General features: G+C 37.2%; 1 protein-coding gene across 1 annotated transcript in view; it reads left to right on the top strand.

The window, feature by feature from the left end:
- LOC145232119 (coiled-coil and C2 domain-containing protein 2A-like) overlaps window positions 1-15,111 on the top strand; it is a 28,544-nt gene that overhangs the window by 10,011 nt on the left and 3,422 nt on the right. The window contains exons 10-22 of the mRNA XM_080096632.1: window positions 1,640-1,774; window positions 2,776-2,868; window positions 3,620-3,749; window positions 4,887-5,125; window positions 5,784-6,305; window positions 6,793-7,006; window positions 7,771-7,874; window positions 8,631-8,874; window positions 9,639-9,870; window positions 11,073-11,262; window positions 12,059-12,312; window positions 13,681-13,843; window positions 14,562-14,714. Coding sequence (XP_079952758.1) covers window positions 1,640-1,774; window positions 2,776-2,868; window positions 3,620-3,749; window positions 4,887-5,125; window positions 5,784-6,305; window positions 6,793-7,006; window positions 7,771-7,874; window positions 8,631-8,874; window positions 9,639-9,870; window positions 11,073-11,262; window positions 12,059-12,312; window positions 13,681-13,843; window positions 14,562-14,714 — 2,673 coding nt within the window. The remainder of the gene's footprint in view (window positions 1-1,639; window positions 1,775-2,775; window positions 2,869-3,619; window positions 3,750-4,886; window positions 5,126-5,783; window positions 6,306-6,792; window positions 7,007-7,770; window positions 7,875-8,630; window positions 8,875-9,638; window positions 9,871-11,072; window positions 11,263-12,058; window positions 12,313-13,680; window positions 13,844-14,561; window positions 14,715-15,111) is intronic.

A 15,111-nucleotide genomic window follows, 5' to 3' on the forward strand; every position in this document is an offset into this window, starting at 1 on the left:
GGTCTGACGATCAACAGCGACAAGACTAAGTTACTTCGAGTTGGAGGGGAAACTCAGTCCAACGTACATTTAACCATCAATGGAATTGAGCCTATTAACAACATCACAAGCTTTACCTATCTTGGCAGTGTGTTCACAACAGATGCTGATGTGGAGGCCGACATAAATGCCCGCATCGGAAAAGCTGCTTCGGCCTTCAGAAGGCTCAAAACAGTTTGGTCAAGCTCGAAGGTTTCGAAACTGGTAAAGATCAAACTGTACCAGTCAATTGTAATGCCCACCGTTCTATATGCCAGTGAAACCTGGAAAATGACAGTCAAGCTGAAAAAGCACATAAACGCTTTCCATCAGCATTGTCTTCGAAGGATCCTAAATATCACATACAAGGACCACATTACAAATGATGAGGTGTACCAAATTAGTGGTACCAAGCCTTTATGCACCATCATGTCGATGCGGAGATTTAGACTTGCAGGGCATGTGTTACGCATGTCAGACGAACGGGCTCCAAAAATCGCTATGAGCTGGACACCGCAAGGGAAAAGAAAAAGAGGTAGACCAAAGCTTACCTGGAGGGAGACTTTCCGCAAAGATCTAGAAATGAGAGGGTTAAACATAAAGGAGATAGAGGAAATTGCAAAAGACAGAAAAAAGTGGAACAATCTTGCTGCCCAATGCGCCCAAGAGCGTGGGAAACTATAATAAAAATAAATGCCATTAAAGTCGTTTTACCCAATCAGCCGGTCACCAAGCATTCACCACCAAATGGCAAGGCGTGGGTTAGGAAAATCCAGCTTGCGGTGGGATTCGAACCCACGAAAGGAGTCTTTTCGGGACTGAGCTACGCAGACCGTTGGGTGCCTCGTATGCTGCACATGTCAGCTTCAATGGACCTGTTGGCGTACTGTGATTTATATATGAGTGTGCGGTGATCGCTGGTCTGCGTGAATGCTTCAGTGCTGATCCCAGTTATGAATTTATGTTCATATTAATTAATATGTTAAGTGCATGAAGGCATTAAGGCCCACCTACATACCGTTTCTAAAAAAATATTTTACCGCTTCGCCAACTTTGTAATCCGTTGTGCGTTTGTAACAATTGAAAGTCGGATGAGACCAGAGTTAGTTTACTTTTCATACATTAAAAAATAGTTTGTTCTGGGGCTAAATTCCCCCCTTACATCACTTAATTTATAACGTTATTACAATGAATCATGTAAGACAAAGTTTCTAAGCTTAGTGGTCAGCAGGACTTTAATTATATTTGGTAATAAACTGCAAGTAGTTGCATGTAATTTATTAAATATTCAGTACGAAAAAAAACTTATCCAAGTTTATTGGCCATTTATTATTAACTGTCAGTTGTTTGATATCACTCCTCGAAATTCTGTGTTGAAGGAACATATTTAAAGCTAATATATGTGTTGTGAATGCTTTCTTTATTCTTAGTTAACAATAAACTGGTCCACAATATTCATTTAACTGAACTGGTGGTCCATGGTCTAAAACGAGCTGAGAACCAGAGACATCTTACTCCAGTTAAATTGTGGTCGATTTGACCTTTTTCCAAAATCTTGCTGCAAGTCTGGTCTCATTTTTTTCGTGATAATTCCACTCATCTTTCTTTTTGCTGATTTTAGGTGAACCAGCAGCAAGACATGCAGAGATGGGAGGATGAGGTGGAAAATCAAGTAGAAGAGAAAAGAGATGAATATGAAATTTCTGTGATAAAACCTTATCAGGAATCTCTCAGGAAATACCAATCCCAATTACAGGTTCGTGTATGTTCAAATCATGAGGGCGGGATTCAATTAAATTCTGGGCTTACAATCCCTTCCATATATTTTTAATGCACTATACTTTGTACCTCATCTTTTACTCAGCGATTTGTAATTCAACTTTAGTATTTTGTTGTCTTATTCAGCACTTTTACGTTGTCCATCATTATTCCATATTTTTTATCACTCTTTTTAACAGCGCTATTCGACAAGGCATTGGGTTAAGGCACTGGTTCCCAACCTTTTTTTGTCGCGACCCAAATATTTACCAAAATTTCGTTTTGTGGCTTCTCGCGACCCATGGACTTACTATTTGGGTTGTATTTTTGTTTGTAAATCAGGAAAGCTTTTCGAAAATTACTACGCCAGTTTAAAAAATAAAAAATAGCCAACAAAAATTATTCGTTTTTCCGCCAACTTTAGAGCTGGTTCAACAACGTTCTGCAGTGATCGCACACAAACAGAATAATTCAATATCACGCCAAATAGTCATGAAATTGTTATTGGGAAACAATTCATAGCCTTGGGAAATAACAAAATAATGCTACGAAACGTAGATGCTCTTATTGTCACAAAAACTGGCGACCCAACAGAATTTACAGGCGACCCAACTTTGGGTCGCGACCCATAGGCTGGGAAACACTGGGTTAAGGTATACTGTTAGTTGGTTATCCAAAGTGTGACCCCGGATGACCCAGCGGTTCACCCTCAGGCCCCCAAAACGAAAAATATTAAAATCGGCTGAACTTACTAAAATATATGATCCAGGAGTTTCATACTTTGTTGGTTGCTGCATTGTAAAGTATTTTAAATGTGTTTGTAACTTTTAGTTGGATTTCACCCCTTAACCCCGAAACATCATTTTTAATACGGTTTTGTGTCCTCTGTTCGTAGCAGAATACCCGAAACAAATAATAGCAAACGGATCCAAAATACAACTACTGTAACTAATTGTGATCAAATCGTTGCTATGATTTAAGATTTACATTTTATTTTAGGATTGGAAGAAAAACCGAGCTAAAATCAAGCAGCAACGCAAGAAGTTGCAACGCGGCTCAAAAGAAAATCTTCTCGATTCAACAAATACTGAGGTAAGGTTTGACGCAAGTTTGAGAAATCACTTCTATACCTGTCATTTACAAATACTTTGCATGGGGATTTATAGTTAGTTAAAGATTGTTTATGATTGAAACACAAACACTAAAAAGTAATACGTAAAAATTACTCGCGAAAAAAGGTTTGTTACAACATTGACCATTCCCCTATTTTGCATAAGCTTGCTTTGGATCCCTTTCCCTGCCTTTATTAAATCTGAAAATTGGTAATGTTGCTAATTCGCATAAACATTGTGTTGGGCCCCTTTTGTGCTTGCTTCCAAAAACAATCATGTTAGTAGGTCAATGGGTATGTATAGTAAATCATTAAATAGGATATATATCGTAAATAGGGTATACAATTTGACAATTATTAGAAAAGCAACCTTTTTAGTTACGCCTAAATTTATAAATTTATCAAGACAACGATAGTTTCTTATACCTTCGACTAAAAAAGTTGCAAAAAAACGTCACGAATAAACTGGAAATTGCTTAGATCCACCTAATTTTCAATATTCTCACTTTAAGCTGTTTCTTGCATATTTTTCACACACTTAAATACGGGGTTTAATAATTACTATATTGTCAGTTTGTAAACATGACATAAATACAATCCATGGTGTTTGTTTGGCCCTTGAAAAATTTAATTAAATTGGTTAATGTATGTTCTGTTGCCAGTCCTAAAAATGTTTACATCATATTTGTTACTCCTGAGTCATTATATCACACCTCATGTTTTTTCACACAGACTGATGAAGAAATCACTATTGCCGAAAATGTGGACAAACCACAAAAACCAGAGAAACCCGAGACTTTTGATGTTGAGAGAGTGAGAGTCGAAATTAAGAACACTCTACTGGAACACAGACGTAACCCAGGTTAGCTTTGAAATGATTTTTATATTGTTTTTCTTGGGGTTTCAAGCCGAATTATGCCGTGGGTGTAAATATATGCAAACTTACCTTACGACATTTCTTTACAGATGGAAAAAAATATTCATTGGCAAGGTTTTTTACAAGATATACAAGTCCCAATATTCATGGAATAGCTGCTTTGCAATATAGCTTTAATATTGTTTGACATTTGTTAAACTGTTTTAACTTACTTTTACGACTTTAAAGCATCAAAATTTTTGCTTAAAAATGACGAGTGCCGTAGTAGAAAATCTTCTTTTCTAAAGGTCAAAATCGAGAACATTCAATTATTTATCATAAACCACAAAAAAACACCATATTGTTACATCTTATATATGCGACGTTATAATTGTTGTAATAGCATAAGACGGTACTCAGCCAAATGGGACACTCTTACTTTTGATTTACGATTTTTGTCCTATGTTTTAAAGCAGTGGTTCCCAACCGCCGGTCCGCGTAAATATTTTGCCGTTTCACAAATTATCTTACTTTAAGCCAACCTACTTTTTAAAATGGAATAATAAGGCCTATTGCAAAGTTGTTGGTACCTGCGAAACTCATTTTACGCTTGGCTGTAAAACTGAGGTAAATTGTTTAACAAAGCTTTTGTGACATTTATGATTGTTTTGTCATAAACTGTGTCTAGCATTCAACATTTTTTTGTAAAACAAGGTTATTCTTCGTTTTTGAGATGAGATTTATACTGGCAGCGAAACAACAGCAAACATCCCACTAACATTGATTTTGTATGTAAATGGATTGACGTTTTGTTGTTTGAGTTGAGTTGATTGCCGTTTTTGTATTTTTTCGTCCTAAATGCATAGGCTATGACCAAATCTTGCATTATGTTGCGCAATGACAACTTTGGTGAACAAAAAGCTTACAAATATCTGTTGCATTTACTATGATCTTTTGTTGCCAGTCCGTAGATTTTTTTACATTATTACCGGTCCCACGGTGTAGAAAGGTTGGGAACCACTGTTTTAAAGCCAAACCGGTTTGATCTCGTACTCCATGTAATAACGCGCAACCTTACAACTTTCTTAATAAGAAATAACGAAATGCTATTAAAACATCCCTTCATTCTTTGTGTGTTTTTAGGCGAACCGAAATTATCACTTGAGCTCGCCCACACCGCTTCTGTTTCTACAAACGCTACTGTTCCCGCGACTGAATCCATGCGAAGGAAAGCCATGCAGAAAACATCCATTGTCCTAAAACTGCTTCTCAACGGCAAGGAAGTCTTTCAAACCGAAGCAAAGAATCTAACATCAGATTTTAAACTGCATTTCGGTTCCATATTTAGAATTCGTATCACCCAGTGGCCTGAAAGTTTGAAGGTAATATTTTTTGTATTTGATTTTTGCTTGTTTAAAGCGGCTTGTTACTATAGCCTAGTGTAGTGCTTCTCAACCTTTCACGGACCGTGCCCCCCTAAAAGTGTAGTTTTGGCATTACGACCCTCTTTAAATAATGATGTAGGATGTGTGGCCCTCTGCAAAAAAAATTAAATGGCAAACTCGTGTTGAAATTCGGTATTAACTTCGGATTTAAACAAGTCGAATATAGTAAACAACAGACTTTAATCGTGACAAACCTCAATATGGATAAAGAGTGTTAGGGAATACAGATTTTTGCATCACACACTCAATTCCGCACATTAGAAAAAAATACTCATCGATGTTTAGTGGGTGTTTCTGGTGAGGCTACACCACGTCACCAGCTGCACTGATGAGACTTTATAGGTCAAAACAGTATGTACTGTCTGCAGCTTGTCTTTTAATGACTCGAACCTTTCAAGATTTGATTTTGTTTTGAAAAATCGATTGTTTATCCAATTGATTTGTTATCCACTTGCATAATAAAACAACAATGAAGTGCAGTTACATTACTCTCACCCTATTTGGTATAAAATTCCAAAATTATGTCGGGAGTAAACGATAAAAAGGTTTGGAATATAATTTGCACTCCTTACATCCTGTCATTTTATTCTTTCAGGTCCAATTTCTTGAGGCTGGTCTTGTGATGAAAACCCTCCTTAGCGAGGTATATCTTACTGTGCCGGACACAAACGTCCATTCAGGCAACGTACAACTCACTGCATGTAACTTCACAAGTGAACGTGTGGAAGTTTTTGACCATGAAGCAGTCGGCAGTAACACCCCTTTCAAACTTCACCCTACTGATACGGCCCCCACTTCATGTAACACTCGTGGTCAGCTTATAAGTAGTGTTTCCTGGGGCCTGGATGAAAACGGAAAGGTTTTAGCCCCAAAAGGTCTGACCCAGGTAGGGGCCGACCCCCTTTCTGTTGTTAACCCCATGAAAACTGTGGACCCAGTCAGCGCTATAGGCGCTGATCGAATCCAAGACCCGGAATCTTTGTCAAAATGGGTCCAGGATTCTCGTTTGGACCCCAATGACCCCGAAAATGCAGCTTTTATCCCGTTTATGAGCGGGGACCAAGAGGGTCAAGGTTTCCTTTATGCCCCAGACTACTTCAGACTGGAACAATTACAAGTAAGAATATTTGTATAGCTGCTATATATACTTGCAAAATGCTGTAAGTTTACACGTCTTAACCTCGCGTCCTAAAGGTATTATGTAATGCATATACCTGACTGCATGTTACTGCTTGTTTGGATAAAAACGGTCAGTTTTGGATAAAAACCCACACAAGTTTAAGGCAAGTTATTAAAGTATGATATGGTTTGGTGACTTAATCAAACACTAAACTTTAGTGACTAAAGTGCAGTAACATTAACTTCAACGCATAAACATTTCTCGCGCATATTTCTTCCCACTGGGCTGTTTTTTCTTAACTGATGTAACTGATTAAAGCTTCTCTCCCTTTAGGAGAAATGTTGGCTTTTCGTTTATGATTTCAGTTATAATGACTGTACCTTCGTTCCAGACCTGTTTTTAATGAATAAGTTTTGTTCTATTTTCATTAGAATTCAGATCATAGTAAAACAACTACAATACATCCAACCATTTTGTTTTTCAGGAAGAATTTAACTTTCTTTCCGACGAGGAATTCGAGCGCTTGAACCGTCTTCGACTTCTTGAACTTCGTGACAAGGAAGTAGCAGAGTTTCGCAACATGACCTTGGTTCCTTCACAAGAACACGAAGTTATGGACTCGGCTTTCACTGTGTACGAACGACGACTGAAAGAAAAGAAATCCTTACAGTTGCCAACAGACCAACGTCCTGAAACAGGTACCGGGGTATTCAGAGATTATATAAGGCTTTAAACCATTGCATTTTTTACGTTTTACAGTTTGAGCTCAAATCTGGTTGTTTAGATTCAATAACTTTTGCATTTATTATTGTAGTCAACTTCGTTTTTCCAAGGCTTGTCTTGCGATAAACAGGAACACTTGCTTATCGATACAATGCTTGGGATTACAGATGATACTAAACGGTGTTAACCCAATCGCAATAAATAAAATTTTAATTTTTGTAATTATAATTATTAAAAGTGAGAACAAACACATTTCTTATTCAAATAGAATTACGAACAGAAATTGAAATGCAACAAACATAAAAAATGAACATAAAAACGCAGTTTAAGAAAACTGAAAAACACCAACACAGTAACGGTGGCTAAATGAACAGAGTTACGAAATACAATCTAGCCATTAACACTGAAAAAGTAGTTTTTATTCTAGCTTTGTAAAACATTCGCTATTTTAAAGTGCAAACATTTTCTGGTGTTTTGGGGCTTGATAAAAGTATATTTATGTCTTCATTGTCTTTAAAAGCAACCTGACATACCAAATAAGGTTGCAAATTAACTGTGTTTTAACAAATGTTTGATCTGCAAAGTGTGCCACTAAAAAAAATTTGGTTTGTCAATTGCGCCGCATGCTTGAAAAGTTTGAGAAACACTGATCTAAACTGACGATGCTTACGAGTACTGGCTGGGCTTGTTGAGTCCTTAATTCAAGTAATTTCTAACTCAACTTAAACATTTTTCACAGCTACAATGAGTGCACACCGGTTGGAAGTGTTAAGATACCGACAGCTCGTAAAAGATGCAGTGCTACATCGGTTTTACACAGCAAGACATCATTACACACTGCAGGTAAAAAATACACATCTATAGTTAGTTGTCGAAAGTTATGCACTAGTAGACAATTTTAAAGTAATACAAACGACGTCAGTAAATTTTAAGGCATCATGCAATAATTATCACTAAATGTCCCTTGCGCCTTCTTAATGATGCAATTATTGTAGTAGACAGACTCATAATGTGATTTTACTGAATTTGTGCTTTTGTGGCTGCAAATTTATGCCCTTAGGCTTTTTACTTGTTGTTTTAAAACGCACAGCAAACTTTTGTTGCATAAAACTCCTTTCGGTGATTTAATTTTGGGAATTAAAATTTCCTAAATATATTTTATTCAATAGTCATTTTACTGTTTTACTGGCCATTTACTAGTTAGAAGCACCGTACATTTGTTAATAGAATGTTCAGTATTATTATATGCCATCGCCCTTAATACATTGCATTCAGGACTTTTCAATTTTAATATTGGACTTTACTTAGGGTGTTACCAAACACCGCATGGTACCGTTTGTTCTCTGGGGTCTCATCTTTGATTTACTCGTTTTTTTTAGTTTAGGAGTAGAACCCCATCAGTTACTCCACTAGCCCCCTTATGGGTAATTTTTTAAACGCTGTCCGAATTGGATAAAATTTGGACAACTTGTAGAGTATGCCATTTATAGGTGTCTAATGTGGTGTTTAACCCTGTAGCCCAAACATTTGCCCCACTAGCCCCCTACATTACATGGATTTGTATATCATCACACTTAATATGTCTATTTGTGATTTTAGGACATGGTACATGAACAGCAGGTACCAGATATCAGCACGTTAGGGGCAAGTGTAGCAAAAGCCTTTGAGCCCCGTCGGCCATTGAAACCAGTCAAGAAGGACCGTAAGAAGGCCACAGCTCAAAGCCTAACTCAGGGCTCTGTTAACATATTGGTTAACATTGTACGTGGTTATAATCTGCCTGTTCGTGTGGCAACTCACGCCACTGCTCAGGAACCTACAAACACTGGACGTAGGTTTGGAGGTGGGTCTCTTTTGTTGTTTGAAGCTCTGTATGGTTTGTGGCTTTGTGAACATTTTTGATATTTAATTACGAACTGTTTGGTTAGGACTTGGAACCGGTGGTACTAAATATCGTATGATATCGTATGGTATCACACGGCAGGAAGTTGTAAAGGACTTTAATATGCTTTTATGACGGTTAGAGCTATTCGGGTTGGGTGAGGGTTTGTACTTGGAATACCAATAGAATCGGGTCTCCTTGTTGAGGCTTGTATTCTCACATTTAACACACCATGCAATACCATGCGGTATTTAGTACCTTCCGCTGGAAACAGGTTCATAAAAATTGTTTTTTTACCGTTTGTTAATACGCGTGTATTCAACTTTCCTTGTATTTTCTTTTTTGAAGTGCAGTACACCTTATTTTAACAATGGGTTCGGTTATCTTTGATACCCATTGTTTATATCAGGGCTTCCAACTCCGGTAACAGAACGATACAGCTATAAACATACCATTGACGCTTTTGATCCAACTGAATGTTTTTGTTTCTTTGTTTTTTCGCCAATTTTTATTTCATTATGGTATACAGAGCTAGATTAACAATTTAAAGAATATGTACGTACTTTAAGCATAAATGGAGGCACCACAAAAACTTTTTTTTAAATAGTCAGTGTTGTCTCAGTATTTAAATGTATCGCCTGCTGGAACTTTCAATATTTTTTCTATATCTACGGGTGCTGTTTTAGCGTAAGATTTTCTAACTTTTCGTGCGATTTTTAACCTAGGCGTTGAATCTATGATCCATCTTGGCTCGGCGCCCACTGCTAAAACCTTCGAGGTCAATCCCTTCGTGGCAATATCTTTCCAAGATCAAGTGATAACCACTAGTGTATCTGAGGGTCGAAATCCAAGTTGGAACGAGGAACTGAAAATCCCATTTGCGGCGCCCAACAATGATTTCAGTTCTGGCAGTCTACAAGCAGTGGATGATGTCATATTTGTTCACCTCTTTGACAGGTATTTGATGGTTTGACCTGTTTTATTCAACAACGAAAATTTCTGTTGCTTTAAGCGCGTTTTTTTATTGTTTGTTTTCGTGAAAAAGTGTTTTTCATTGAATTTTACTTAACCATTTCGAAATAATCACATCTACAACCTGTTGACCAGAAGTGTCTAAACTTTTTTCACAGCGGGCCGAAAAAACAATAAAAATGACACGCGAGAGCCACATAGTTTACAAGCCCTATATCGCCTTCCAAACTGTGGTCTGCGATGCGCCTTTGCAAAACTAGCAAGAGCTTTAGGCTATTTACAGCGTTAGCCAATCTTAGGCTATTTGGAGTCAGACAAGCTGCAGTTAAAAAAAACATTATGTGAAATTTATTCCATCACAATTACCAGGCATTTCAAGCTATGAAAGAATTTTGTCGACAACTAGACATCAAATTTGCGTATACCCGATAGTGAGTGCTGGGGTGGATCCATTTAATAAGACCCAAGGATCTAAAGTTTGCCGACGTTTTTAGACAGATTTATACTTATAATGTGATGTTGAACGTAAATAAAATATTTGTCGGTAGAAGGCGAGCTGAATGTGTGGTTATACTCCAAATCAGTTGTGTTTTTTTTATTATGCTGTCAGATTTTAAACAATTGTTTCCCCTCTTCCCCCACACTTTATAAACTTTATATTTCATGCACTTTATATTTCAAATTTCATAAATTTTCCTATTTGCTGGTTGAGCAAACATAAAAGTTTGATAAACTTAAATGCTATGCTGTAGATCAGTGGTTCTTAACTGCTGGTCCAAGGACAACTAGTGGTCCATGATGACTGTTTGGGTGGTCCACAGGACGGTAATTATACTTGGTGATAAACTGGAAATTGTTGCATACAATTGTTGGAATATTTAGTTCGAAAAAAGCTTGCCTAAAGGGCTAGGTTGTTGGCCATTTATTGTAAGTTGTTTGATATTCCTATTTAAAATTCTTTAATGACGGAATGTATATTTCGAGCCAATATTCCTGATGTGGATGTTTTCTTTATCCTTACTTAACAATGGACTGGTCCACAATGTTCATTTAATTGAACCATTCCATGGCCTGAAATGGGTTGAGAACCACTGTTATAGATGCTTGCTAACTTCATGTCCACTCAGTGTTAAAGCCCATGGAAGTATCAGCTTTGCTTTTTACAAAACACCTCATTTGTCTTTTAGAACTATAGAAGAAGCAAGTGCTCAACATGAAGACGATGACCCAACCTTAATCGTACATAGAATACAAGATCACTGGCTTGGAACTTGGAAATTACCTTTTTCGACAGTTTACCACCAGGGAAAGGTGGAAGGAACTTTTAAACTTAAAGTCCCACCGGTCTTGTTAGGTTATAGCAAGGATGTTCAACAGGTAAACATGTTAGGTTATAAAGAGTTTAATTTTTGAAATAGAAACACCATAATTTGCCTTTTATATTTTGTCATAGTTTGGACCCAAAGCAAAACATACGTTGCAATAACGTTTTTTGTAGCCTAAGGAAATTGTTTTGACTCTTCCATCCAACCCAACAAAAAGGCCCCTGTAATTTGGAAAATTTTTCAAATGTGACCTTCCTAATGTTCTGTAAAATTTGTTATTGTGGAGCAAGTGTTTGTGAAATATGTACGCAAAATGAAATGCTATTCCAAATACCAAATTACAATAGCATTTCATTTTGCGTACATATTTCACAAACACTTGCTTCATTTGCGCCTTTCCATTAAGGCAAACTCAACCTAAGTACAAGGTCGTTGTTAGACGTAATTTAAAAGGTTTCTTTCTCAAATATGACCCAAGTCAAGTCAAAATCTGTCCAACAAAGATATAATAAAATTAAAGCAATTACCGCCCGTTATCGTAGTTAACAAATTCCTTGTTTAGAGCACTGATTTTTTTTACATGATCAATTATAAAAAAGTAAAGTTTTGCTGTCAGTGTACAGTTAAAAGTTGAACAGAGATTTTTTTTGGTCTCAAATTTAAATAAAACGGGCTAATATCGGGCCTTGTATTTGGCCACATTTGTATCTTAATTTTAAGTCGGTAAATCCAAATTTGGAGCTAAAAAAATCGCGTTAACGCAGCTCCCAATTTGAGGCCCGCCTAACCCTGTTGATATGCCTCGTTTCTTAAACTTAATTTCTTCTCATCTAACCTTGTATTTGTAGGCAGCTGATCCCAGTGGTCAACTCGACCAACAGTTTGCCCAACAAACCTCTGGAACCTTCCTCAGTCTTTTCATAACCCTTGACCCCATACTGAAACCAGCTGAGGCCCCGCGACCCAAGTTTGAAAGCCAAGAGAATGAAACAACCTTAAAGATGTGCGGCTTATTCATGGAGGAATGTACGAAGAAATTTCCTAACCGCAATGTGAAAGCTACAGTCGTGGATCTGAAAGGAGAGGCTGTTCTTATTACAAGGTTAGATTTTGTTAAGATAACATAAATTCATTACTGGTATCAGCCCTGAAGCGTCTATCTATGCAGACCCACGATCACGACACACTCATATATAAATCACAGTATACGCCTGGTCCAATAGGCCACATACCGAATCTGTCGGTCACCAAGCATCCCCACACGGCAAGGCTTAGGCTACCCTGCGGTGGGATTCGTACCCACACTGGAGTTTTTCCATGACTCGCGCTCTACCAACTGAGCTACACAGACTCAGCGGTTAACCTGTCGAAAGTCGAATCACAAGCACCGTTGCCTGGTGCGTATGATACACATGTCAGATGTATGCATGGGCGCCGCCACGTAGGGGCAAGAGAGGGCACTTGCCCCCCCCCCCCCCCCCTGGATTTTCAGTGTACCTCAATTTAACATATTTTGCAGCAAACCTAATTAAAGTGGCAGCGTGGGGATTTTTGACATCGTTCAATACTTTAACTTTTAGTCAACTCAATTGTGAAGTACACGATTTATGGCTTCATATGTAACAAATTCTTGATGCGGTAAAGTATCAGCCAAAATTTGCCCCCTCTTGCAAAATTTTCTGCCGGCGCCCATGGATGTATGGACTATGTTATTAAAGGGCTTATCCTAAAAATGTATTTTCGATCAAGAACGATTGCGCTGTATTAGTGACCGTAACGCAATTATGTCGAAACAATATATTATTAGGCTTATTTTGTGCTGAAAAAAAAACGTGTATTTAGTCTTTAGATAAATTTGCATAACAACACTCATGGATATAATTTCCATGCATTAACTCTTTGACTAATTCTTTTCAACTATGTTTCGAGTATGTATAAACTACTCAGGTAACCACCGTGTACTCGGCTACTACTCGACTTCTACGGAATCAAAACGAAAAAAATAATGAAACTTCAATTTTTACTCAAACTTACATCTGCAATAGGTTAAGTGCAAAATTGTTTGACTTCAAGCGTAAAGTTAGGCAAGTGTCATAAATATCAAAGCAACGTAATAACAAAAAAATACTTGGAACACTTCAGAACAGAACGTAGTATTTTTGCATCTCTTTAAAATCTATTGCAAAGCTTGGAAAAGTAGTTCGCAGCAAGCAATAACGGAAAATATTTTTCGAGCAGTCGATGAATATCATGGAATGTATTTCGCCTAGCTTACATCTTCAGTTCCTTGTTTAAATAGATTAAGTCCGTTATTCGAAAATTATTTTTCGCTCCTGTTATTTAATCACTAACTTACGAAGTTTATGTTGACCTAATTCCAAAAATACTTTAAAATTCAAAAAAGTTTTCTAATGGTGTATGTTGGTAACCACTTATGGCTTCAGAGACATGGAATTTATTTTTACCCCAGGTACGTTCACCCTATCCAGCCCCCGCCAGAGCTGACAGAAGGTTCAGACCCCCAGTCACTTTCAACAGCCGAAAGAGTGGCTCGTTACGTTTCTCTTATTCCGTTTGAGTCGGACAATGTGGCATATGCCGGAATATGTGATTTATGGAGCACTTGCGACCAGGTGTGGACATTTACTTTTATTTTAGTTTAAAACATTTGGTTTTACTACACACGAACACATCTTGTCAAGCAAATGTAGCACATACATTTGGGGCTTTTATGAGTAAAATTTTTTGAAAACTTTGCACCCTGACTTGAAAAGCAGCATGCAGATATGCATGCCTGCCAGTCAATTGTATTTTGTTTTGTCAATATGTTGGAAAATATACGTTAGATAAACAATTCCTTATTGATATCACCCGTTAGTATTTGCTACATACAATATCTTTGTTAAGTCAGATATTGATTAAATTCAAGTTTTTGATGCTAACATTTTTAAGGTAACTTGTTTATAAATGACATTAACTTTTTTGAAGATTATTCTACAACAGGACTTAAAACAAAATGTCAAAACAGATCTTTGACGAACCTACAGCATTTTGAAACAAACAGGACATTTTGACACCTTTCCTAGAATTTAGAACTATACAAGAATTTGTTCATAAGTTTAATGACGAATATAACGGCCCAAATGGACGCAAAAAGCGGCATGCTTTGAACGTTTGAATAATAAAGCATGTCGCTTTTTATGTCCTTTGTTATATTCGCCATTAAACTTATAATTTCATTTTAACAACTTTTCGATATGTGTGTGTATTTTTCAGGTCGAGTTTGATATACGCGTATATGTACATAGAAATACATTTAGATATTAACACGGTATCTTGTATTTGTGGTAGTTCGTTCACATGTTATCAGGAGACGAAGAGGAACACGCTGTACTGCTACTCAATTTCTTTCTCGCTCTCGGCAAGAAGGCGTATTTGTTACTTGGCAACGCAGTACCTGAAGGAAGCACGGCTTATGTACTGACTGTGAACGAAGCTACAAGGGTATGACGCTGCTGTTCTCCCTTAACCCGTTTTGCTTACTTGCTTTGTTTTCTTTTGAGCACCGCAAACCTTTATACAGTGTTTCCCAACCTTTTTCGACCAATTCCTCCCTTATCAATTCAAACACTTCTATTCCTCCCTAATATACTGTATAGTAGATGCTAAACCCTAAAAAGTTCATTTAAAACTGGGTGTTTTATCAACTTCACTAGTAATTTCCAGAGCTCAAAGGTCTATGTACAAATTGAAGTAAATTTCTCCCCTAAAGTTTCAAAATTCTCTACTTGGGTGAAATTTCTCCCTGATTGGGAACCACTGTTTTACTCATAAATCTAAGACATAACAGCTCACATTAGACAAAGTTTGTTAAAATTCGGATAGGTGGCGTAAAAAGCAC

Source organism: Phallusia mammillata, chromosome 6 (genome assembly GCF_965637545.1).
Source record: "Phallusia mammillata chromosome 6, kaPhaMamm4.hap1.1, whole genome shotgun sequence".
In the NCBI taxonomy this organism is placed as follows: domain Eukaryota; kingdom Metazoa; phylum Chordata; class Ascidiacea; order Phlebobranchia; family Ascidiidae; genus Phallusia; species Phallusia mammillata.